We start from the raw sequence: 26,599 nt of genomic DNA on the forward strand, positions 1-26,599 counted from the left end.
GTTCATGTCCATTCCAATACCCACCCTCCTACCCCTCTGTTGGAGTAGCCGGCAAGAAGGAACTGAGATGGTGGCGTGTCGGCATGGATCTATATTGAGCGCCATGAAGGCGTGACTCCAGGGGGTGCCCAGGCCGACACAACGGATGCTGCTATGGGAAAAATCTTAAGGCTGCCGTGCGCGTGCACACATCTGACTGGAATGGACATGAACAACACATCTCGAAGAACAACAGTTACGAGAAGGTGAGTAACTGTTTTTTAGGGTTGGGTTGATCTTGGGTAAGCTTATTAGCATGTGAATAGGTTCTTTTATTGTTTTTAATATGGCTTCTCTGTAGTGCTTTTAACTTAAGAATAAAATAGGCTTGCAAAGAAAGTCCTGTATGGCAAAGTATAACTAAGGCTGCGATTTAGTCACGGAAGTCATGGAATCCATGACTTCTGAAGACCTCCATGACTTCAGCCAGTGCCGACTGGGAGCTGCAGGGTCCCCTGCCACCTGCAGAGGCCGGGAGCGGCTGGGTACCCTTGCTGCTCACCTCCCGAGCTCCTGGCGGTGCAGGAGGAACCCCACAGCTTGGAGCTGCCAACGGAGGGGGGACCCTGGAGCTCCGAGTCCCCATGGGTGGGAGGGGGCCCCTGGAGCTCCCAGCCCATCCACAGCTGCCCAGGCTCCCCATTTTGTCACAGATATTTTGTCACAGTAAAAGTCAGGGACAGGTTACGGGCTTCCATGAATTTTTCCTTATTGCTTGTGACCTGTCCATGACTTTTACTAAAAATATCCGTGACAAAATCTTAGCCTTACGTATAACTATTGGCAATTACTCTGTTTATTAGGCTCTGAAGAGACAGCAAGTAGTCCTGGTTAGGCACATTGTCCCTGCAGGGAATAACACAGTGAAGTTAGGGAACTGTTCAGCCTGGTCAGAAGGAAAAGAGATGCGTGTCTCCATGCACGAGAGGTGAGGGCCTGGGGAGCTTGAAGCCTGAGACTGGGTGCCCTTGCTGTACTGGGGGAGTACAGGTGCAGTTGCCCTGAACTGAGACAGTACTATCCCTAAAATGCTGTCCCCTCTTAGGTGAAACATGGTAGCTCTTTAACAGCGAAGAGCAACATTAAACAGACTGATGCAGGAAGTGAAAAATAATATATGGAAATGACATTACAAGGGGAACATCAGGGAGGTAAAATGTAATTATTTAAATTGGAATTTGGCCAAGATACTGTCACTAATGCAGCAACTCTTTTGAAAAATGCCATGGATCTTTAATAAGCATGTATAGTTGGGCTTTAGGTTGCCTTATCCAAAAGACAGCATAGTAGCCCCAGTACGATACTGGAGCATTGTTTCATAAATGACAAAGGGAGGAAGGCCACCTACTGAATCACCATTTGAGTTTTTCTTTCAACCTTTCCATTTAAGTACTAAATAGGCCCAAAGATAAATTCTGATGAGATCACAAGGCTTACAATTGTGCACTGCTTAAACCTGTTATGAAACCAATTTCACCTGATTATACTTTATTGAATATTTTTAGAATGTTCTTTCTAAAGGAATTTTCCAACTAAGCCACACATGTAGTAGCAACAGACATCTGCATCTGTATTCAATAGGCTTTTAACTTGATGTGCATAGCTGTTGCACCAACCCCAAAAAATTGTGAGCATCAAAGGAGGTTTCTTAGCTTCCATTGGATAAAAAAATAAATCTCAAGAAAAATGTTGACATTTGTGACAATATTAAATTATGCACCATCATGGTATATGGATTTAATGTATCTGTTTCATATTTAGTAAGAAATATTTACTATAGCAATATCTCCTTCATATGGTGTATCCCATCTCTCTCCGTATAAATCCTGTCTATGAAAAGGAGCTGTGAAAAATAGAAGACCTTATATGGAGTAAATAAAGAGCAATTTACAGACAAATGATGAATCTGTGAGATATGGAAGACATCCTAAGAGTAAAAAAAAAAAAATCCTCATAATTCATATCAAGTGAAGCCACAAGTGAAATATGGAGGCCTTTCATCATAAATAGAATGATTCTATGTTCCACAGATGTTCACTTTGTCATGTCTATTTGAAAGATTTTAAATTTTTCATTCTTTTGTATTAAAATATGACAGAATTCTATCGTTTCAGGTTGAGCAGAGCTGTTTGTGTGAGTAGAGAACATCTCCTGCTGAAGTCATAGGGGACCTTCTGCAATCTGCTTTGCCTCGTTCCCAGAGGGTAAAAAATATATATTCCAAAACTCCTTATTAGTTTGATATTCAGTCAAAGATTTTTCTTTAACAATGGAAAGATATGATTAGTCTGGAACGAAAAGTTTTGCTGTACATAGAAAGGGTACTTTGTAAAATTCCAGATAAAACAAAAACAAGGTGGGTTGAGACAGCCTGCTGAGTCTGCAGCTATAATGTACATTGTATGTACTGGCTTCAAACCCTCATCAGAAGTAAATAAGGCTTTGTCTATACTTAAAAAGGTTTGCTGGTACAGGTATACTGGTAGAGCTATACTAAGCAAAACCTTCCTAGTGCAGACACAGCTCATAGTGGCAGAACCAGTTCCCCAAACAAAAAAAGCTATACTGTCAAAAGGATTTTCTATCTGTATAACTGTGTCTACAGTAGGGCTTTTGTCAGCATAGCTATGTAGGTTAGGGTGTGATTTTTTTCTCTCTCACACTCCTAACAGACAAAGCTATGCCAGTAAAACTTTCCAGTGTAGACCAACCCCCAGTAAGGACAGTAGTGACTGCACTGATTCCAGATAAGCAAAATGGCTGCAATGCAGTTATTTTAATATGTTTAGTAAATTGGGTTGAGTCCTGACACATTTCATCCCCAACACATATACCTGTGCTTGTGTGCAAGTCATACCAGGCAGGGACAATGCATGGGTTAGTAAAGGATGATGAGCAAATCCCATGCAGCCATTACTCTACTCGTCATCCTGCTTGCATGGAAAAGTAGTATACAAGTGGCCTGTGGCAGGGGATGTGCCTGGAGTTATAGCAAAACCTTAAGATGTACACACTTTGTAGTTTCAGGAGACTGTTTCTTTAATTTTGTAATTAAAATTCATTAATTCCCTTAAACTGGGATACCGACCTTTTAAACTGGATGTACCCCTACACTGAAAAGTGTAAATGCACTATTTATACTTGGCTTAAAAAGTATCAAAATCCAGAAAGGAATTACAATAATCTCTTAAATTTAGTTATTAATTCAAACAAGCCTAAATTAAATTGAAGCAGCAAACTATGGGGGAGTGGGGGGAATTAAGTCTGTCTGGTTGCACAGAAACTCCATCCAAAGCTCCTCACCAGGCTATTGTTACAAAGTTTACAACAATCAGAACCTGCTCATTTCATGTTTATTCTCAGAAGGCACAAGTCAGTGTTAGCTGCTTATTGGACTAATTTTACAAGTTAACTCTTTACTATATGTCACAAACCCCAGAGTGGGTGTATACTGTAATTAGACCAAAAGGTATTTTACTTTAACAGTAAAAGACATTTTTAATGTAACAATATTTCAGATAAAATATTAAATGTTTTTATAACAAAACAGATGCAAATATTCATTAAAATTGCAATACTTAGAACACATACAGCACTTTTCACTTTCAAAGTGCTTTACAAACATTTACCAAATAATTCCTCACAACACCCTTGTGAGGAAGGTATTATGCACCATTTTACAGGTGAGGAAATTGGCAGTGTGTGACTTGCTCAAGACACAAGAGGGGGAATCTGTAAACCATAAAACTAGAACTCAGGAATTCTTGGCTTCCAATCCTGTGCTCAGACCATACATCTCAATACAGTTGTTACTTTAAACTTTGTATAAGAACACCAAAAAAGTTGTTCTAATAAGAGGTAGCCTCCATATAATGGTTTGGGTACAACAGGATGTGCAGAGGTTTTGCCTTATTTTTAAGTTTGGTGCAGCAGCAAGAACCAGTGTAAATAACACTACATTTCCCCATTCAAGAACTGACCAAACATAGGTTTAATTAATTTATGAGATTATTATCATCATTAACTATTTATATTGCAATAGCACTTGGGACACCATTCATGGATCAGAGACTCACTGTGCTAGGAACTGTGAACAAATCCCCCAAAGGTGAACCCTTTAAACTTTTTCTTTCTTCTTGCTAATATAATCCATCCTGTTCAGATCAAGAAAAAAGCCTTTAGATCTAGTACTTGCGTATTTCAACTACTCAGGTAAAAGAAATGAAATAAAATTAAAATGTTGGCACTTAGTGTCCAAAGAAGAATGTATATTTCAAAGTACTTTTGGGAATTGTTCCTTGACACAAAACATTATTTGGACCTGATATTTGATGTAAGTTTTATTTTTATTGTTTTGTCTATTTTAAATGTGTTGTTACCTCCAGAAATACATAAAATAAAAAACATGAAAAAAAATTGAGCCTGGATTAAGATAATTCAAAACTGGCTCTTTAGCAACTTCTTTTCAATAATATAAACTGAATGAAAGCAAACATTTCTAACTACAAGACCATGAATTCTCTACTCTTGTTTTTTTTTTTTTTTTTTTTAAACAGTCCAATTTTACTTGTTTCAGTTTTCCTGTAAAGGTCATGTGCAAAGGGAAAAATGGGGTTGTGCCCTTTTTTGCGATAAAGGCTTGAATTTTTTTTCTGCTTGTTTTTTTTTTTTTTTCATAAGCCTTAAAAGGATGTCAATTCTTATTTCCTTTTTGGTGGTGGACTTCTTGGATGACTCAGATTTGTATCCTCAGACAATAATTGAATGGGTAGGGTATTAAATCTTTCCAAAAGTCTCCCAAATATTTGAAATAGGTGTAAACATAAAAAACCCAAACCCACAATTTTAAGCAGTCGGGATAACCATGTCCTGTCTACTAATAAGATTTCATTTCCTTTGGTCATGTCCACACAGTGAGTTAGCATGCAGCAAGCCAAAGAGCGAATCTACAATGCATCACCTTGCTGTGTAATGTCCTGTGTGGACACTTGTACAGTTTAGTGAAGATCCTGGAGTGTGGGTTAGCAACTATGCTTTCAAACAGTAGTATGCTAACCCACACTCCAGGACTTTCACCGTGCTATACTGTTTGTAAGGGTGTCCACATGGGACTTTGTTGTGCTGCAAGGTGATGCGCTGTAGATTCCCACCTTGGCTTGCCCTGCAATAACTCGCCACGTATATGAGCCTTTTCTACCGTTGTCATAATCATACTAGTTCCTCCGCTGTCCATGGAGTCTGTCACAAAGTCTAGATTTCTAAAGTAAAAACAAGAAGGAAAATATTTTCAAAGAGAATCTCCACAGAACTTTCAGACCTGCTGCTCTAGAAATCAGAGAGGAAAAAAGGGCACAAACCTATTTTTCCCTTGTCACATCACCTTTAAAGTAAAACTACAAGAAACAACTAAAATTTGACTTTTGTTTAAAAAAAATAATCAGGTAAAGCAGAAGCAAGGGTATGGGTGAAATGTTTGAGGGGGAAAAAAGATATGAGGGCTCTGGCCTACTTTCCATGTGCTGATTTGAACTACACATTGTGGGTACCACCTAGTGGAGACAGGGAGGAGTCTTCATCTTGCATTCTTTTTTACCTTTATCCCTGCTACTTACAACAGGGGGCTTCCCGCCCAAAGGCAATGCTCCGCCTCCCAGACCAGAGTCACCTTGACTTGAGAGGGCGAGCATGCACCTGAGCTGGTTCCCAGTCCCTTTGCAACTAGGAATGTAAATATCGGTTACAAACGTTAACCGGTTAAATGATTACAATGATATCGTTTAATTGGTTAACTGTTAACCAAGGTCGCTGCGGCTGGGCTGGAGCAGCCGGGGCCGGGACCCCTCTGGCCAATCGTTCAGGTCCGGTTAACCGATAAACCTAATGCTTTGGTTCAACGTTTACATCCCTATTTGCAACCCACGTATTCGCGGTTGGAGTTTAATCCGGAGTCTCTCGTGGATTGGTTTTTGAAAGCCCAGCCCGGGCAGGCGAGTGGTGACGTGGGACTCTCAGCTTCCAGGCGCCCAGGCTCAAGCGGTTTCTCGCAGCTGGCTGCAGGGAAAAGCTTGAACGCAGGGCCGAACCCGCCGTGGGCTACCCAACGCGCTCCTCGTGCTGGCTGAGCCCGGGGCAGGCTCTCGGGGGACGCAGCCGCATCGGCCGGGGCGCCCAGGCCAGATTCCCTCAGCGATGCTGCTCAGTTCATGCCACTTCTTTCCAAAGCTCGCCCTGCCCCAGCCACGGGGCTGCCAGGCCGCATCGCCCACAGCTGGGGCTGGCCTCGGAGCTCGGGCCGTTGCAGTTCCCCGGACGATGGGGACCGCGGGGGAACTGCTGCCCGCAGGGACAGCCGACTGGGCCTGCGCCCCACACGCCACCCCCGCTCCGCCCTATGCCTCCCTCGCCGCAACCCCCAAGGTCTCACTCCAAGAGCCGTTAAGTTACCCGGGTCTATTTGAACAGCATCATAGGAATAATCGGCTCGCGCAAGACGCTGATTGGTTGATCGTCTCGCGCTGTTATTGGCGGAGGCGGCAAAAGGTGGGTGGGGTTGAGTCGGTGTGACAGGACCTACTTACTTTCCTTGGAAAGGGAGGGGGGCAGGCATCCATGTACGATGGTTTAACCCGTCCCATCCCCTTCCTAGGCTCGAGCCCTCTGGCCAGGCCTCTACCGCCGCACGCGCGCGCCCCGCCAGGACCCCGCGGGCTGGCCAATACATTGCCTGAGTCTAGGAGACAGACAGTTGTGCTGGGGTTCCTAGCGCGCCCCGTAATGCGGCCTAGCGCGCCTACAAGATTTTTGTGAGGAGACGAAGCTCTGTTGGCCGCTGCTACCCTTTCAGTCCCGAGGGGCCTGGAGGGATTTCTCTGCTGGCGTTTGCTCAGGAAGGCCGCACACGCCCTGGCGCGAGGGGGCAGGTGTCGGGTCCTGGGGCTAGGGAAAACCCGCCAACTTTCCCGTTGTGGGGAGCGCGGGACTGGGGCGCCCTGTAGTCTCCATAGCAACCAGGGAGGGTGATTCTAGGAGAGCGTGCCCCCTCCCGGCGGCACCGGGGCCAAGCGAAGATGTAGCGGGTGAGGAGACGCGGCGCCGGCAGGGACCCTCCCCCCAGGAGTCAGGGGTCTCACCCCATCCCTTGCGGGTCAGGAGCGGGGGGAGGGGGAGAGGGCGCCTCCACTCACTCTGGGGCCGGTGGAGTTTGGGGGTTTCCCCTCCCGCCTCAAGTGCCTGGGGAGCCTGTGATTCCTTCCCGGGGACACGCTCCAGCAGCTCTTGCGGTCGCGGTCACCCTCCCCGGGGGAGGGGGAATGGCTGGAATAAAGGGCTTAGTCTGCTTTAGTCTCACTAACTGCTGCGCCAGGGGCCCCGTGGGTATCAAGTGGCGCGGGGGGGCGGCCGCCTTCCCGCGTCGGGGCCAAACCCCGCTGCGGGCTCGGGTTGTTAGTGCTCGCAGAAGGTGCTATCGCTGGGCGGGCTTCCCCGCCACGGCACCCCCAACAGCCCTGCTCTCCAGCGCGGGTCAGGCAGGCTCCAGCCCATTCATCCCTTGGCCTCTCTGCTGGAAACGCCACACGGGCACCAGGTGGTGCACATCGTGTCTGCTGTGAGGTGGGCCCGCTCTTCTACACTAGACTGAAACGTCAGCGCAGCCCCTTTCAGGCAGGCCCCTGGACACTGCCAGGGGAGACGACCTGGTTTTGGTCATTACCCACCCCCGCCTAGAGTCAGAGTGCTGAAGGTGAAACGGCTCTTGCCCAGTCCTCTGAGCCACGCAGGCCACTAGAAAGTACTGTCATGAACTTTTATTGCATGCATGGCCGCTTCCCATAATAAAAGTAAATGTAACATGTATTTGACAGGTGTTACTGCCGATTGCAGCTTTCTGTCTAGGGTGATCTTATTCCCCGACCCCATTATTTGTGAGTGAGGAAAAAATGCCAGGTGTATTACCGACTGATGCTACTGGGCTTTTGAGAGGTAGCCCGTCAAAGAAAAACAGACTGTCCCTGAAGCTTTTCCAAAAAAAGGAAACGAAAAGAGCACTGGATTTTACAGATTCACAAGAAAATGAACAAAAGAGTTCAGAATACAGAGGCTCAGAAATGTATGTAAGAGTTTAAGATTTTCTGATTATAACCTGGTCAATGCTAAACATTCTAAGAAGTATTTTTATTTTATATGAGAAATAGTTTGTTTCATAATGGACAAGTGGGAGTAAAAACATCTTAATAAATGGATGTCTTATCAACCTGGCTCTTGAAAACTAAACTGTTCTGCTTGCTGCACTGCTCCAATAGAGAATACATTTCACAAAGCGTGTTATAATGGAATGCTTGAGTCAGTTTCATCTAACTGAACTGATTTTGGTACTTGAAACCTGTTTTTCTTAAATTTAAGAAAATGAGAGGTGACTGAGTTTACACTTATTATGGATGTTAACCTTCCTTGTAGAATGTCTAACTTGTGGAGAATGTGATCAATACACTAAGCTAACAGAGGATACTGATTCAGATTTATGTCCCAAATTATTAAAAAAAAAAAAAAAATTCTGGCTTTACAGAATTTGCAAACCACAAACCTGTTTTTCAAAATGAGATTTAAGTGAGTCTTAGTGCCTGGGAAAAGTTCTGGATTTTAAAGTCCCATTTCTAGTACTTGTACAAGCATCGGCAGTTCCAGTACTAGCTTTCTTCCATTACATTTCACCAGTGTCCCTCAATGAGGCTTCCAGCTCACTTCATACCAGGTAATGAAGAGGGTTAGATGGGAAAAGGAGAATTACTCAAGCACATTAAATTACAAATGCACTGATGACCATTTAAGCCTTTGGTAACACATTGTATTGGTGTAATAAAACAGTCTAATGCTTCTACACTAGCTTTTGGTTGCTTCTCTGAGTGGACTGAGTCTTGCCCTTGGGTTTGTGTGCAGGAATTTCTGTGATGATAATCTTTTGGCGATAGGAGGGGGAAGGTTAGAATGGAAAGTATACACTGTGGCATTTTTTGCTTAGTGCTGCAGTAACTACATCTGTGAATAACTCAAATGTTATAGAAAAACTTGTAGGGTTTTTTCCATATTGGTTTGAAGGACTTCAGAAAAACTGTCTGACCAGGTGTAGCACATACGCGCCCTACCAAATTCATGGTCCATTTTGTTCAATTTCAGTCATAGGATTTTAAAAATAATAAATTTCATGATCTCAGTTATTTAAATCTGAAATTTCATGGTGTTGTAACTGTAGGGGTCCTGACCCAAAAGGGGGCTGCGGTGGGGGGGGGTTGCAAGGTTATTGTAGGGGGGTCATGGTACTGTCACCCTTATTCCTGCACTGCTGCTGTTGGCTGCACTGCCTTCAGAACTGGGCAGGCGGAGAGCAGCAGCTGCTGGCTGGGAGCCCAGCTCTGAAGGCAGTGCTGCCAACAGCAGCGCAGAAGTAAGAATGACATGGTATGGTATTGCCACCCTTACTTCTGTGCTGCTGCTGGTGGGGTGCTGCCTTCAGAGCTGGGTGCCTAGCCACCGCTCTCCGGCCACTCAGCTCTGAAGGCAGCGCAGAAATAATGGTGGCAATTCTGTGACCCCCCTACAATATTCTTGCAAACCCCCCACCCCCACCATGCCCTTTGAGTCGGGATCTCCAATTTGAGAAACACTGGTGTCCCATGTGAAATCTGTATAATATAGGGTAAAAGTACACAAAACACCAGCTTTCACGGGGGAGACCAGACTTCACGGTCCATGATGCGTTTTTCATGGCTGTGAATTTGGTAGGGCCCTACACATGGGTATTGTACTATTCCTGGAATATCTGTATGCTTATTGCAAACCTTTTTGCATAAATTCCTAGAAAATACTGTTTCTGTTGAGTGGTTCCATCTTTGAGCATACAGCATAGCATGAGCTTCAAAAACTGATAGTTTTGGTACCATCTATGATCTATTGACAGTATAAAAAGATTAATTTTATATAGTAGTATAAGGGCCAGATTTTTAAAGGTATTTAGGTACCTAACTCCCTTTAAAAATCCAGCCCCAAGTGTTAAAAGATGTTTTGTAAGAAGTTAATGATGTGAAGGACAAACACTTCAAAAGGTCAAGATGTATATGCATGTGTTCTAAGATTAAAAAAAAAAAAAAAGTCTTGCTTTCTATTACATACTCTCTTCTCTGTTTAATAGTGATCAGGTTGTTCCTGCAGCACAGCCTCCTTCACCCATTAGTTGCGAGAAAAAAGACAACATGCTGCCTTTTGTGGGCTTGAACAATCTTGGCAATACTTGTTACCTTAACAGCATACTTCAGGTAAATTCATATTTTGGGGATTGGAAAAGATATTTGCGTTGTCGTTAAACAATTTATACAGACACTTTAGACTCCTAATTCGTCAAAGTATTGGGTAAAAATGGGATTGAAGGGAGATACCACACACTCAAGGCAGCCAATGGTGTACATATATCTATACCTACTCCTGCTCACTTGCAGGAGTAATTGTTTTATAAAGAAATTACTGCGTTGCCCTAAAGGTTTGCTCCCAGGATTGGGCATGAGTTGGCCTTGTTCTCTGACCACACCACTTTCCTCGTTTTGCGTCATTGTGCCAAGTTAGGTGCACGAGTGGAGGCAGAACTTGGTGATGTAAATCCCTTTGTATTCTGCAGAGGGATGCAGATTGCCCTTTAATAAAGCAGAGTTCCATCCAACACTAATAGTTGGAATATTCTAAGGGATGTTATCAAGTAGTTGAAACTCACGATTTTATTATTTTTGTTTCCCAATTTATGAAATTAAAAAAATAACTAATTTGAATCTCTTTTAAAACTGAAGCACTCCCTGGCAACGTTGGAAACTCAATATCTTTGTACTAGTGCAGGAAACCAGAAAGACAAACTGCTGACTAGTCATTTCTCTACACAAGTGTAAAAAGTGTAGTAAAGTGAAAAAATAAACAGTGTAGGTGATGGAAATGAAACAGCTGTTTAGTTTACTTTTCCATCGTTCATGTTAACTGACTTATCTTCTATCCCTTTAATCACTTGGGTGGAATTTTCAAGTGTCTAAGGGAGTCAGTTGCCCAATTCTTATTAAATTTTGAAGCTTTTAAAATCACTGGAAGTTGGACATCTGACTCCCTTTGGCGTTTTAAGTATTATGAATGAGATTTTTCAAATTTCCACCTTAGTTTTAGTTAGTGGAGATAACTATATAAATAGTCAGAGATTCAAAAGTAAGGTTTCCACTACAGCTCTACATTCCTGAATATCAGCAGTATTTACTCTCATTGTACTGTAAAATGAGTGTTGAGTGGCAGGGAGAAGCTTAACTTTTGGATGGTCTCAGTTAAATTATTGGACTGAAATTTGGTAGACAAGGTTCCCTGATCTGCAACAGACTTCCAGTGGATGTTGGATTGAGCACCTAATCTTTCTTCCTCAATTCCATACCTGTAAAGTGGAGATAGGAAAGAATTATCTCACAAGGACTTTGAGAGGCCTATGTGCATGGACTTTTAATGTTAGTTTTAACTTTAATTTCATGTACAACTTTTGCTCACTTTAAATTTTTTTTTCTTGTTTTATACTGCTGCTGCTAGGTGTTATATTTTTGCCCTGGCTTTAAAACTGGAGTGAAACACTTATTTAACATTATTTCAAAGAAGAGAGAAATGTTAAAGGATGAAGGAGAACAAAAGTCAGACAAGGTAAATTTTATATGTATCATTTGATCTTTCTTTAGCTGTAATTATGCAAGTAAGTGCAGAATAAATTCAACGGTCATATCTTGGAATATGTAGGGGCACACAGTAAAGAGCTTTTTTAAATTTCCTGTTGAAGAAAATTTACCTTTATTGTAGTGGAATCATTTTTGACTCATTTACAACTTATAACACTGCCCTTCAAAGTTATTTCTGGAAGGTTTATAAGTAAGACTGCAAGTCTTCCATGAACGTCACAGATTCCGTGACTTCCGCAACTGCAGGGGTTGACCCTGGGCCGCCCCCTTGCCCTGGAGCGGTGGCGGGGCCCCAGGCCGCCCCCCGCCCCAAGAGTTATTTTGGGGATAGAATATCCGGTGGAATCTGTTGGTCTTTCATATATAGCTTCCTGCAGGCAAAGAAGCAATATATTTAATGTTTCAAGAAGCACCAGCTTCCATCCCCTTAACTGATAGAAATGCTGGCAATGACTGACAGAAAAGGGATAAAGGAGGCAGGGGAAAAAACCTTCAACTGTTGTATTCAGAGGAAAAAGCTCAACTATTGTCTTTTCTTTTATGATTACAGGGAAGTTGTAAAGAAGATCCTTTGGCAAGTTATGAACTAATCTGCAGTTTGCATTCCTTGATTCTTTCAGTGGAACAGCTTCAGGCCAGCTTTCTATTAAATCCAGAAAAATATACAGATGAACTTGCTACTCAGCCAAGAAGGCTACTAAACACACTTAGGTATAAATAATCTTAAATGAAATGTCAGAATTTTCACTGAAATTTGAGCCGATTATAATTTGTGTATTACAATCTTACGAAAACATTGGGGATTGATGTTCTTAAATTTGATACACTAGCATAGGAAATGTGTTTTTTCCCCCCACATTCCATGCAGGGGATTGCATCAGTTCTGCTGCTCAGAAGAATTCTCTAGCAGCCACATAGTGAAACTGATACAATCCCAGTCAATTTTACTGTGGGAAGATGGCCCAAGATAAAATTTGTGCATCTACTGTTTCAGCTTTCTCTTGTGGTATCAAGGTTTAGAGCTAAGATTACAGGCCTTGATCCTGTAAGGTTCTGAGTACTTTGGCCCAGATCCAGCAAAGCATTTAAATACGTTTATGTCACTGGGACTACACAAATGCTTTAATTTAAGTATGTGCTTAAGTGCTTTGCTGGATCAGGGCTAGAGTGCTCAGCACCTTGCAGGATTCAGCCTGTGAAATGGCCATTTGCCCCCAGCTTCCTTTCCATGGCTACCTGTGGTACATGGACCTTCTCTTCAGGCCTGGACTTTTTACCCAAACATCCCTAATTTTGAATCTTAAATCATATTATAGTTAGCTACTTAGTAAACAGTCTGCAGTGTTGCACCTCTAATTTTTTTATTCTTAATCCAGTGCAGAATCATTCTTAAAACTGTGCTCTGCTTTTTGTCAATTGTAGCACTTAATGGGGATAGGCATTATTAAATAATTGAGGTAAACTGGTGGTATTTATTGATAATACACCTGGACATCGATCTTGTGGTATTGTTCTATCACAGAAAAGCAGTGTCTAGCAAATAGAGAGGGGACACAAGGAGTTAGGACATGTGGGTTCTATGTCAGACTGCCTCCAAATTATGACATTGGTCAAGTCAGTTCACTTCTTTGGCCTCAGCTTTCTCATGTGTAAAATATCCAGAAACATTTATTGCACATGGATATTGTGAGGTTGTGTCTGTATTTATATATAGTCTTTCAGTTGAGAACATGAAAGTGTTTTACAAAGTAATACATCTGTATCAATCCTTTAGTATTAGTTTCTTAATGTCTATTGTAAAATGTAGTCTTATGTTCCAATATTTTCATCCTTTTGTGATTAACACAGAAGTGCTACACAATTTTGGGTTAGTTCCTGAAATGATCAAATCCTTCCTCTTTGACTCTTCTTGTGCTTCCACCCTAGTCTGTGGGCTCTCACTGCCAGGCATAAATTAAAAATATAAAATCTACATAGGAGTTCCATTGTAACACAATAACTGATTACATGTGGTAGTCTCCAGATGTATCATTTCAAAACTATATAACACTTCCCTTTTTCTCTATAGAGAACTTAACCCTATGTATGAAGGATATCTGCAACATGATGCCCAGGAAGTATTGCAGTGTATCCTAGGAAACATCCAGGAAACGTGTCAGATATTGAAGAAGGAAGAATTGAAAAATATGCCAGTGGAAGAGCCTATAGCTCATTTGGAGAAGTCTAATCAAAATACTGAAAGCAATGGCATTAACAGCCCTGGTGAGGAAAATGACTATGCAACAAGCAGTCATACTGCAGAGGAGTCTGAAGACAAACTATCCAAAGGAAATGGGAAAAGGAAAAGTGATACTGAGAGTGGGAATGCAAAGAAAAAATCTAAAGTATCCAAGGAGCATAATGCAGTAGAGGAAAATCAGAGACAGACCAGGTCAAAGAGGAAAGCAACAGTGGAGAAACTAGAAAATCATACAGATGCCATTGCTAAGTATTCTATTGAAAATGAGATTGCAAAACCAACACAGAAGAAATCACGTCTTAGATTAAACTGGTTTAAGTCTTCAGGCAAACAACCCAGCATTCTGTCTAAATTCTGTAGTGTGGGAAAGCTAGCAAACAACTTGGGATCCAAAGAGCAGATGAAAGAAACTGATGGCTGTGAGATTGAAGAGGCATCTGTAAAGTGTGAAAATGGTAATATAAAAGAATATTTTGAACCTGCATCCCCTGTGGAAAGTGCTGGTGAAAAAGGAATTGAAAAACCACTACAAGGAGGTTAGTAAAAAATGTGTGGGCTTAATGTAAACACAGTAGGACAAAGAAACAAATACACCTGGGAAGTTAGTGCTCAAATACCATAGTGAGGATTTGAAATCTATTTTTCCTTAAATGGAAAATTTCTACACCCAATGTAATCATATATATTATATATATATATACCTACCTGACATACAGATATGTCTAAGATATATAATAATAATTAGAAATTAGAGTGTGAGCAGAAAATAAGGCTCATTGTAGTAATGCAGTGTAAAAGGGTTAGAAGAATGCCAAATTTATACTCGTATTACCTCTTGCTAATTTATAATGTAGAATGTGGGTTGTGGACTTTGAAAAGTCCACAAGTGTTTATGTTCCTCACAAGAGAATTATTTATCATTAAGGTTAATGCCAACATATACATAATCCATTAATGATACAAAACAAATTACCCAAGATGAGACATTTTCAATAAAGGATAAATCTAGAATCTAATCTTAAAATAAAATTTGAAAAATTTGAGTGTTCCAAGATCAAGATTTTTTTTTCATATGCTTTATTCAATACCCAATTTATTATGTGCTTGTTTTTATGGTCTGTTAAATATTATAATACAAATTAAGGAATTTGAATATCTAAAACTGAGACCATGTCTGTTGTGCACAATGCCAGTTCAGAAAGAATAGTACCAATAACTGTCTTTAATGTACTACTGTGAATAAGAACTTTTTGTTAATATAAACAATCTATTATGTAACTTTTTCTAGGTTCAGAGTTAGCTGTTTTTGAATTAGTGGAGAAACTGTTCCAGGGTCAGTTGGTATTGAGAACACGATGTTTGGAGTGTGAATGTTTTACTGAAAGAAGAGAAGACTTTCAGGACATCAGTGTGCCAGTACAAGAAGATGAACTTTCTAAAGCAGAAGAGAGTTCTGAAAGTAAGTAACAGTAAAGGGTCACACTGTGCATATCTGATTAATATATTTATAGTTTGGGGATCGGAGGGAGGGAGATGTGCCCTTGCTGTTTATAAAGGAATGTTACTAGAAATTGCCTTTGGTCCTGGCCACGTCAATATCTTGATATGATTTCCTTTAGAATTGGAAACCATAACCTTGATAACATGGATGGATCCCAAAAAGCATTAAAAAAGTTACTTTAAATTCACTCTCCTGATATGATACAAGTGCTTGCAATCCTTTTATTCATTTGAATGGACACTATCAACTTGAAAGAGCATTTCTATCTGATTTTTTTTTTTGCCTAATCTAGTTATAACTAACACCTCAGAGTAAAATGTTAGATGCACAAAACAAGCTGAAAAAAAATATTTCTCTAACTGACCTTGATGTGTGTAGTCAATTTTAGTTCCTTTCTCACAATTGATCAGTTTGATGATGATGATGATCTTGGGCCTACCCTTTCTCCCTTGTTGAAAAAATCCTTATAAGCAGCAGGGAAGTAGAAAACCTGATATCTAGCCCTTTGAGAAAAAACAAGATGTATACTGTTTGAAGCATGCTCAGAAATTTTTTTTAAGTTTCAGTTTGAAAATGTAAGTTGTCATTGTTCCTTTAGAGTGTCACCATGATACTATGCATTTTATATTTGTTTACTTTTGTCTCTCAGATCATATTGTTGTTTCGTGTATGGTGTCCCTAAGGCTATTTCACACATATTGATGATTTATATTTGTTTTATGTGAATTTTCCAAAACTGATGCACATGTATTAACACACTAAAATTATTTCAAAGTTGTAAAAACTGATTTAAAAAAATTCTAAATTCAGGATAGTAAAGAAAAGATTGTTTTAACTCCTAATGATATAATTTGGAGGAGATTTTACTATTCCTGACTTCCTATTACATTAGGTGGGGAAAGAGATGAAAATATTCATCTTGAATTAAAATAGATTACACCTAATTCCAATTAAGTTTTCTTTTTTAAAGATTTAAAACACCACTGCAGATGTTGCCACTGAAGTGTTTTTTTTTTTTTTTAAATCTGGTTTAAAGCTGTCAGTGCAAACCAGACATGACGGGGAAGAAGAACTTGCTGGTTATTTTGGAAACCTACCTACCTTTTTAAAAGGGGCCAAATTCTGCTCTTAGATATACATCCACTGACTTCCCTAGGAATTGTGTGAGTTGTGCACTTGTCTTATCTCAGCCTTTGAAGATTTTGTTTAAATCTGAAACAAAGCAGCATACCAACTATTTTTTCAATCTGAGTTAATCTACATCCTGGCTGGTATCTCTCATTTTTGCACTTCCTGAGATTCAATGAGCAGAGATGATTTACTTATCTTGGTTTACAGTCTATTTGGTGCATTTTTAATATTCTTAACTTTAATACTAGTTCTTGCAAGTGTCTTAACTTTTATAGCTCTGTTTTAAAATTCTTGTGGTATATATTGGAAATGTATATAACTGTGTATCTGTAAATGTAATAATTCTCTTTTGTAGTTTCTCCAGAGCCAAAAACAGAAATGAAGACCCTAAAATGGGCAATTTCACAGTTTGCATCAGTAGAGAGGATTGTGGGAGAGGATAAATACTTCTGTGAAAACTGTCATCATTACACAGAAGCAGAACGCAGTCTTTTATTTGATAAAATGCCTGAAGTTATAACAGTTCACTTGAAGTGCTTTGCGGCTAATGGCTTAGAGTGAGTATTGCAGATAAACTATATTAAGAAACAGTGCTGCTGGAAGAGAAACCTTGCCAAAACAGATGCAAATGTTTAAATTACAAAACTTGTTTGTAAACTGAATTTAACTTTGAAACATCACTTGTGAAAACAGAGGAATACAAGTAGTTTATTAGCTGTTTAGCACAGGCTCTTCCTATTTTAGCAAGCCACGAAAGAATTTTCTCAGTGTTAGATTTTTACCATGTTTTGTAATACCCTTGTGAAAGCTGAGGAAAATATTCTCAACATCTCATGCCAACATTTTTGTTTTCTTATATTCCTAATGGAGCTTGAAATTAAGATTTATTTATTTTTAATTTTTAAAAAAAGAAAAACTTGTTAATATCAACTATGGGGATAGATTAACTACTTCAGGATAACTAGTTAGTTAAAGGAGCTACAGAGCATACAACTGGATTTGGCAACTGTAGATGGTAGAGATTTTGTCACTGAGTAGAGGATATTTTAGAAAGAAAATACTGGAGATTAGCCTCCCACGTTCACAACACATTTTTAAAGTATACCAAATTTAGACCATAGTAATTTGACTATGCCTTTGACTTTAGCACTCCACTACATTAATTTAGTTACTAAGTGCCATTTATGTCAGTGCCTGTAGCTGAGCATTGGCAATATGCTCCTATACTACGTAAAACTTTATTTTGCTGAAAAGGTTACCGTGCCTAATTTCAGTATCTACTTTTTCTTCCAAATTTATTAATGTGAACAAAAATATTCTAGCAAATAGAAATGAATATGAATAGTACAATAGCAGTACACATCTGAGAATTGGCTACAGCAACATACTTAATACAATTGTTTTAGGAGCAAGTTGGAAAAGCACATGAGCAAGTCACAATAGCACTATTCAGATCTCTGTAGAGAAATACCCGTAAGGTGACAGAAGGCCACATCTGAATACATTTTCATTATATTGTAAAATGTATTAAGAAGGTTATTTGTTGTAATCATCATCCAACCAATACATTAGAAATTAATGATCTAACATTACTATTTGAGCTCACTTACAGTTTTTCATATGTTGAAACAACATATGCAGATTTGATCTGGCTTTCCAGCCTTCCCAGTACTATAAATGCCAAGTGATTACTTTCCTGCCACCTGCATCATTTCCTCAGGAAGCAGTAAATGGACAAACTGTGCTTATTGACTCAATATTCCACCACTTTACTTCAGTCCCAGAACATGTTCCATCTTCCTGCCACTCAATACTGCACAGAATCAGAATTCAAGATATTAAATGAAATTACCCAAAGTTACAACTTCACTTACTGATTTAGGATGTTTTAGAGGTCCAAAATCTGTTAGAAGCTTCCTGTGTGACCTTGAGCAAGTCACTTAATTTCTCAGGGCTTTAGTCCCTATCTATAAAATGGGGATAATACTTTCATTCAAGATGTATTTTGAAACTTAATTAATATTTATAAAGTGCTTGGGGAATCCAGGTGGAAGGTGCTAGGAGTAGCAAAAAACATGACTTGACAAATGAGTGGTGCTAGGATACACTGTAAACAGTTACTGATAGCAACTTTATGTACATATATTTATAGCCAATATAAATGTCTGTTTGTAAAATAACCACATTTTCAAAGGGTTATGTTACAATATTTTGTCTGGTAATCTTCTAAGCTCCTAAATAATGAATTTCTCCCAAGTGCCCATGAGTGCTGTAGTAATCTTTAGCTTTCTGGAGCTGTAGAAATGAAAATCCGATCACAAAATAAAAAAACTAATTGATAGAATTAGAGCAGAATTCTAATGAAGGTACCTCAGTCGTCTTCTTTATTGCCTCCTCTTCAGTAGACCATTCGAGTTATAAAAGGTTTACCTTGCATTCTTGTACATATTCCTTGATATGCAAACTAATTTTAGGCATTTCTTTGTTTTGTTTTAATTAATATTCTGAGTCAGATGGAAGAGCCCATACATTTCTGATCCTTCTGCAAGCAATTCAAAAATAAAACTATAGGGGGGTCCTGTCACAGGGACCCTCAGTTTGTTTATAAGCTTAAACAACACTTTGTCTTCCTTGAGGATTTCTTTAATAATTTCCAGGTTACACAGCTGTTTTCCAAATGTCCTATCTTTTTTTCTTCTGTCCTGGTGATCTTCAGATCCTCACTCAAAAATATTCACACTTCCATCCAGGCCAGTGATGCTATTTTGAACTGAATCCAGTCTCCCCATTTTCCCTTTGAACCATCTTGAATGCTTTCTGCAAAGGTATCATCAGCCAAAGTGCAAGGAAGTAAGAACAGAGAGATCAAACTTAATACTGGAGTCAGGAATGCAGCTGAAACTGTCTGGAAAGTTTATTCTAAGGTTCCACTTTTTGGTTTCAGCATTTTAACTTGGAATAGCAGTACTATATCTAAATCACTAGGCTTGGAGGAACAAAAGACACCTGCAAAACAAACAAGAACTGCCAAAGACAGTGAGCCAAAACACTGTTTCAGGTCACACCCATTGTGAGCCTGACTGGTTTATACATGAGAAAGTCAGCTCCTTTCTAATCTGACTGGAAGAAAAAAATAGGACAAGAAGAGTGAAAGCTGAGCAATTGAGAGAAGGGATTTTTAATCACTGTTTAAAATTTTGGATTTTTGGTTAACATCTAGTTAGTGCCAATAATTGAGTAATGTTTTGGAGAAAGGAAATCTTTGTTAAAGTTTCAGTTTCACCCCTCCAGTTAAGTTGTGTGTTAATACACATCCTTTGAGTCGCCCAATAATTTTTCTAGTGATACTGGGGAAGACCAGAATTGACATTCCTATTATTTATAAAACAAGCAGAAAAGTTTTTTGTTGTTGTTTTTTAAGTCCAAGCTTTTTAAGTGTCTATACATTGGAGTAGCAGAAAAAGGCTAGAAACTTTTTTTTTTTTTTTAAACCATCATTTGTAGGTCACAAAGAAAAATGTGAAATGATCCAATAATCTAACTTTACCATTTTTCTTTCAAAGGTTTGATTGTTATGGTGGACTGTCAAAGATAAATACTCCCTTATTGACACCTCTTAAATTGTCACTGGAAGAATGGAGCACAACGTCTACTAATGATACCTATGGATTATTTGCAGTAGTAATGCACAGTGGCATTACAATTAGCAGTGGACACTACACGGCTTCTGTCAAAATTACAGATCTTAATAGTCTAGAATTAGACAAGGGCAATTTCATCACTGACCAGATGTATGAAGTGATTAAGCCAGAACCACTGAATGAGGAGGAAGCAAGAGCTGTTGCTGAAGATTATGATGATGGTGAAGTCTCTTTTAGAGTCAGTGGAAATGCACACTCAAGTAAAACTTTGAGCAAAAAGAATATGGAAGCTGTTGGACTTCTTGGAGGACAAAAAAGTAAGTCTGACTGTGACTTGTACAACAACAAAGCAACTAACCCTGAAAAGGTTGTTAATACACTAACTGAAAATAAAAATTTTGAGTCTACCAGTACTAATGGGATCTTGGAGTTTAATAAAAGTATTGAAAATGGTGATCAAAATGGTATAGCTTTCAGTGGACTAGAAAACAAAGCTTTGTATGTGTTACAAAGCTTGAAGGAATATGAGGGAAAGTGGTTGCTTTTTGATGATTCTGAAGTGAAGGTTACAGAGGAAAAGGACTTTCTGAATTCTCTCTCCCCTACATCGTCATCTACATCAACTCCTTACCTTTTGTTTTATAAGAAAATTGTAGAGTGATACCGTATTTTGTAAATATTACAGATTTGCATACACCTGTTGATAGATGTGCTTTTTGCATCAAGATTACCTTGATGTAACAGCTGTTTGTCTTTTGAAGCTACTGGATGAGATTATTATAGATCTTACAATTCTGTGTAAACAGCACAATTTGAATTAACAAACCATGTCATAGAACTTAAACTCCTACTAGAACTTCTGTACTGCAGACTAGTGATGTCACCTAGGAATACAAATTTGTATAGATTCTTAAAAGATGTCCAAAAATACAGTAGTGGCTTTTAAATAACTAGTTCTGTTACACCTGACTTGCGTATTATTAGCTTTTTAAAAAAAATAAAGTTATTTGTATTCACATTCTGGAGTAAATTTATATTAACTAGTAAAACTCATCAGAGGTTGTGTATTTTTGTAACACTGGAAGCAATATTTCATATCTAGTCTTTGGGGCATCAGTACAGGGCACATAAAGTACGGCTATAGCTTAGTGATGACCTTCTTCTTCCCCCGCAAATATCTTTGCTGTGGTGTTCAAAGTACAAAACAAACGGGGTCTTGTTAACTCATTTAATGTACTGGAAGGAGTGGTACAGCATCTTAAACTTTAACTTAATAGTGGATGTGATGCATACTAAGATTCTTTATATTGCAAGTATTAACTGATTCCTGTTCATACAGATTTGAATGAGCTAACCTGCATCTGTTTTGCATAGGTGTTAAGTGGACAAAGTGTAAATATGTGTGATATTGTAGGTATATCAGATGTATTTGTGGGAGAAAGAAAGCAATTCAAATTGCTCATCTGTATGCAGTGTAATAAAATATTTTGTACTTTAAAAGCCCTTTGCATATCTGTTTGGGTGGATTAAGAATTCAGATGTGATCTTATTACCTTAATAGGCTAATTTGTACTGAGAGCTCATTGAAACATGGGAAAACTAAAGCATTGGCTTGATCGTGAGTGTGTGTGTACACAGATGTATGAAATTAATGCCTATCATTTTACGTTTTTATTTTGTCTGAGATGAATAGATCAGATTATGTGTGAAAGCTTCTATTGCTCTGGCATTACTCTCTCTTCAAGCGGTGGGGGATAGTAGGGCACAAACACATCCTGCTTCTTTGATCTTTCCTCGAGGAATAAATGTTAACTAAAATTGCTTAGTTCTGGCTTTTACAATAACAAGATAATGACACTGGACAAAATTTAAACCCTTATGTGAACAGCATTTCTGATCCATCTCTTCAATAAGTTTTAAGGCCTACAGTAATTCATATGTTAAACTGTCAATAGTCAAAGGAGTTTACCAATAAACCTTAGGCAAAAGGAAAATAATTTGTCCCAATTAGGCCTAGGGTGTTTGCCTGCAAATTCAAAGGCAAAGATTATTTTGAATAGGTGCTAGAAGAAGTCACTTAAGGTAAGATCCTGCTGTTGTTACTCTGCATAGTACCTTACTGCCTGGATAGTTCACTGCTTTTTAGTAGTTGATCCATAACTGTGTTTTTAAGTTAGGCAAAAGAAAAGCCATGTAACTGATGTACTATAGTATGCATGCTCTACCTTAACTCTTCAGAACATGCCTGTCACAGGCAAGGGGGAGGTGACTGATAGACTTCTACTTTAGTAAGCTTAATATAGGGTGACGAGATGTCCCGATTTTATAGGGACAGTCCTGATTTTTGGGTCTTTCTTATATAGGCTATTACCCCCCACCCCCGTCCCGATTTTTCACACTTGCTGTCTGGTCACCCTAGCTTAATATGAGGAGAAGTTTAAAGGGCATTGCTTAATCAGATGAGTTCAGTGAGCACACCACTTCCTGAAGGATGTAGCTCACATTAACTCCCGGTTTACCTAAGTTAATACTGTACTTTTCAGTGTAGGTGTAAATGCACACCTAAAGGAAAGGCAAGGCTACATTTTGGATCTTCTCTTGCTCACACATTGCTGATTAGTTTCCACCACTCAAACACAATGAATAAAAAAGCCTAATAAAAAATGGTTACCTACATCTCGTAACAGTTGGTCTTCAAAATGTGTTGCTCATGTCCATTCCAATAGGTGTGTGTGCGCACGCCGCATGCATGATGATCGGAAGGTTTTTCCCCTAGCGGTACCTGTTGGGTTGGCTGTGGAGACCCCTGGAGTGGCGCTTCATGGCGGTATATATAGGTCCCTGCCGACCCACCGCCTTCTCAGTTCCTGCTTGCCGGAATACTCCGATAGAGGGGAGGCAGGTGAAATTTGGAATGGACATGAGCAACACATCTCAAAGAACAACAGTTACGAGAGGTAGATAAGTTTTTTCTTCTTCGAGTGATTGCTCATGTAAATTCCAATAGGTGACTTCCAAGCAGTTTCCCTGTGGGAGGGGTCAGAATTCACTTGGTTGCTGAGTGCAGGACTGCCCTGCCAAAGACTGCATCGTCCCTTGCCTGTTGCGTAACGGCGTAATGCAGGGGTGGGCAAACTTTTTGGTCCGAGGGCCACATTGGGGTTGCAAAACTATGGAGGGCCAGGTAGGGAAGGCTGCGCCTCCCCAAACAGCCTGGCCCCTGCCCCCTATCCGATCCCTCCCACTTCCCACCCCCTGACTGCCCTCCTCAGAACTCCTGACCCATCCAACCCCCCTGCTCTTTGTCCCCTAACCGCCCACTCCGGGGACCCCATCCCTTATCCAACCTCCCTGGCCCCTGACTGCCCTGACCCCTATCCACACCCCTGCCCCCTGACAGGACTCCCACGCTTATCCAACCCCCCGCCCCCCGTGTCCCCTGACCGCCCCCCCCAGAATCTCTGCCCCATCCAACCGCCCCCGATCCCCATCCCCTGGGACCTCCTGCCCCTTATCTAACCCCCTGACCTCAGCCCCCTTCCCATGCCGCTCAGAGCATGTTTGGCTGCCCCACCACCCGGCCGCAGGCAGACACGCTGCCACGCTGCCCTGCAGGAGTGTGCAGCCCTGCCACCCAGAGCACTGCCCACGTGGCGGTGTGGCTGAAGGGGAGGGGCTGGGGGCTAGCCTCCTTGGCTGGGAGCTCAAGGGCTGGGCAGGATGGGCCCACGGGCTGTAGTTTGCCCACCTCTGGCGTGGTGTGACGTGAAGGTGTGGATGGAAAACCATGTTACTGCCTTGCATATATAGGGACCTGCGCCAAGAATGCTACGGCCAACGGTTGCACTCTTGTGGAGTGTGCCGTAAGCGGAGGGGCTGGAATGTTAGCCAGATCATAGCACGTCCTGATACAGTACGTGATCCATGATGAAATGCACTGGGACGAGATTGGGAGCTCCTTCATCCTTACTGCGATTGCAATAAAGAGCTGTGGTGACTTACAAAAGGGCTTTGTGCACTCAATGTAGAATGCTAGGGCACACAACATCCAGGAAATGGTACATGCGCTCTCTGTTACTGGCATAAGGCTTAGGGAAGAACACAGGTAAAAATATGTCCTGGTTCACATGAAACTGGGAGACTACCGTTGGTAGAAACGCAGGGTGAGGGCATATCTGCACCTTGTCTTTATAAAAGACCATATGGGGGGCTCGGAAGTCAGCGCTCTGAGCTTGGATACCCTTCTGGCCGAGGCTATGGCCACCAGACCACCTTCCAGGAAAGGTAGGACAGAGGGCAGGTTTCCATGGGCTCAAAAGGGGGCCCCATGAGCATGGACAGGACCAGGTTGAGGTCCCACTAGGGCAGGGGTCTCAAATGACCACAAGGGCCACGTGAGGGCTAGTTCATTGGCCTGAGGGCCGCATCACTGACACCCGCCCCCTCACTGCCCCCAGCCCTGCCCCCACTCCACCCCTTCCATGAGGCCCCACCCCTTCCCTGCCCCCATTCCAACCCCTTCCCTGAAGTCCCCACCCCAATGCCGCCCCTCCCTGCCCCTAGAGAGTGCATGAGGTGTTTGGTGGGGGCTCAGGGCAGGGAGTTGGGATGCAGCAGGGGGCTCAGGGTGAAGAAGGGGTGTGGGATGCAGCAGGGGCTCAGGGCAGGGAGTTTGGGTGCAGGAGGGGGTTGGGGTGCAGGCAGGGGGCTCAGGGCAGGGGATTGAGGTGCAGAAGGGGTGTGGGATGCAGCCGGGGGCTCAGGGCAGGAGGTTGGGGGGCGGGGTGCAGCAGGGGGCTCCAGGCTCCGGAGTGGCAGCGGTGCACACCGGGGCCAGGGCAGGCTACCGGCCCGCTCCGCTCTGGGAAGTAGCTGGAACCATGTCCCTGTGGCCCCTGGGGGAGGGGGATGCAGGGCTCCGCACGCTGCTTGCCGCGCCTGCAGGTACCTCCCCTGAAGCTCCCATGGGCCGCGGTTCCCCGTTCCCGGCCAATGGGAGCTGCGGGGGGGGGGGGGGGGGGCGGTGCCTGGAAGCCAGGGCAACACACAGACGGAGCCCTCTACTTCTCCGCCCCCCCCCCCGCCCCCGGCCGCACGGATGTGATGCCAGCCGCTTCAGGGAGCGGTGCGGGGCTCGAGGGGGGCAATCCTGTAGTTTGCCCACCAGTGGCCTGGAGGTAGGCCAGGGGGGCGGGTGTGGGCCGCGTGTTTGAGACCTCTGCACTAGGGCATGGGCCGTCATACCTGGGGATAAAGTCTGTCCAAGCCCTTAAGAAACCGGTCCACCACGGAATTGCCGAAGACTACCCGCGGCCCCCGGGTGGAAGGCCAAAATGGCAGCCAGGTGTACCCTAAGAGATGATATTGCCAACCCCTGCTGCTTGAGGTATAACAGGTAGTCCAAAACAAGGGGAATTGGCGCTAGCTGCGGTTCGGTGCCCCCCTGCAGAGACCAGATGGAAAAGCGCTTCCACTTTGCCAGGTATGTGGCATGAGTGTAGAGTTTCCTACTTCCCAGCAGGACCTCCCTAACTGGGTCCGAACACTGAAGCTCAAGAGGGTTCAGCCATGGAGTTTCCACACCATGAGGTGGAGGGACTCCAGGTTGGGGTGTTGTAGACGGCCATGATCCTGTGTGATGAGGGTCGGGCACACAGGAAGGGCTACTGGTCTGTCCACTGAGAGGTTCAACAGCATGGTGAACCAGCGCTGGTGGGGCCATGCTGGTGCTATGAGGATCAAGGAAGCCCTGTCCCGGTGAGTCTTGAGGACTTTGTGTATGAGAGGGAAGGGCGGGAATGCGTACAGCAGATGACTTGTCCATGAAAGTTGAAAGGCGTCCGCGATGGAGCTTGGGCTGTGGTTCAGGAAAGAGCAGAACCGCTGGCACTTCCTGTTGTTCCGCGTCGCAAACAGGTGTATCGAGTGGGCGATGCAAAAGTCCCACAGCTTGAGGGCTTCCTGGCACAGGGGAGAGGAGCAAGCACCACCCTGGTTGTTTATACAGAACATTGCTGCAGTGTTGTCCATCAGCACCGATACACAGGCACCCTGCAGGCGGACTTGGAACGCTTGACATACCAGAAGAACCGCCCTCAGCTCCCTTACGTTGATATGCAGCAATAGTTCTGCGTGGGACCATTGGCCTTGGGTTCTGATATTGCCCAGGTGCACTCCCCACCTGCAGCCACCATTGGAGAGACTCGAGGATGCAAGGGAGGAGGGTAACTATCGTGTCCAGTGAGTCCCTACCCGGCCTGTGCACCCACGCCTGGAGGGGCTAAAGGCGTAACCTGGTGTGTTGGACCACGTA

At 42.2% G+C, this 26,599-nt stretch overlaps 1 protein-coding gene across 1 annotated transcript; it reads left to right on the top strand.

Annotated features, from left to right (window-relative positions):
* Positions 1–6,983: 6,983 nt before the first annotated feature.
* On the top strand, positions 6,984–21,755 carry USP1 (ubiquitin specific peptidase 1). The gene is made up of 9 exons (XM_065409397.1): positions 6,984–7,115; positions 7,902–8,146; positions 10,223–10,346; positions 11,635–11,742; positions 12,325–12,485; positions 13,843–14,549; positions 15,302–15,472; positions 17,001–17,202; positions 20,209–21,755. Exons 2-9 carry the CDS (start codon positions 7,977–7,979, stop codon positions 20,945–20,947), a joined length of 2,382 nt encoding a protein of 793 aa, XP_065265469.1. The 5' UTR covers positions 6,984–7,115; positions 7,902–7,976; the 3' UTR covers positions 20,948–21,755.
* The last annotated feature ends 4,844 nt before the right edge of the window (positions 21,756–26,599 follow it).

Source organism: Emys orbicularis, chromosome 8 (genome assembly GCF_028017835.1).
Source record: "Emys orbicularis isolate rEmyOrb1 chromosome 8, rEmyOrb1.hap1, whole genome shotgun sequence".
In the NCBI taxonomy this organism is placed as follows: Eukaryota; Metazoa; Chordata; order Testudines; family Emydidae; genus Emys; species Emys orbicularis.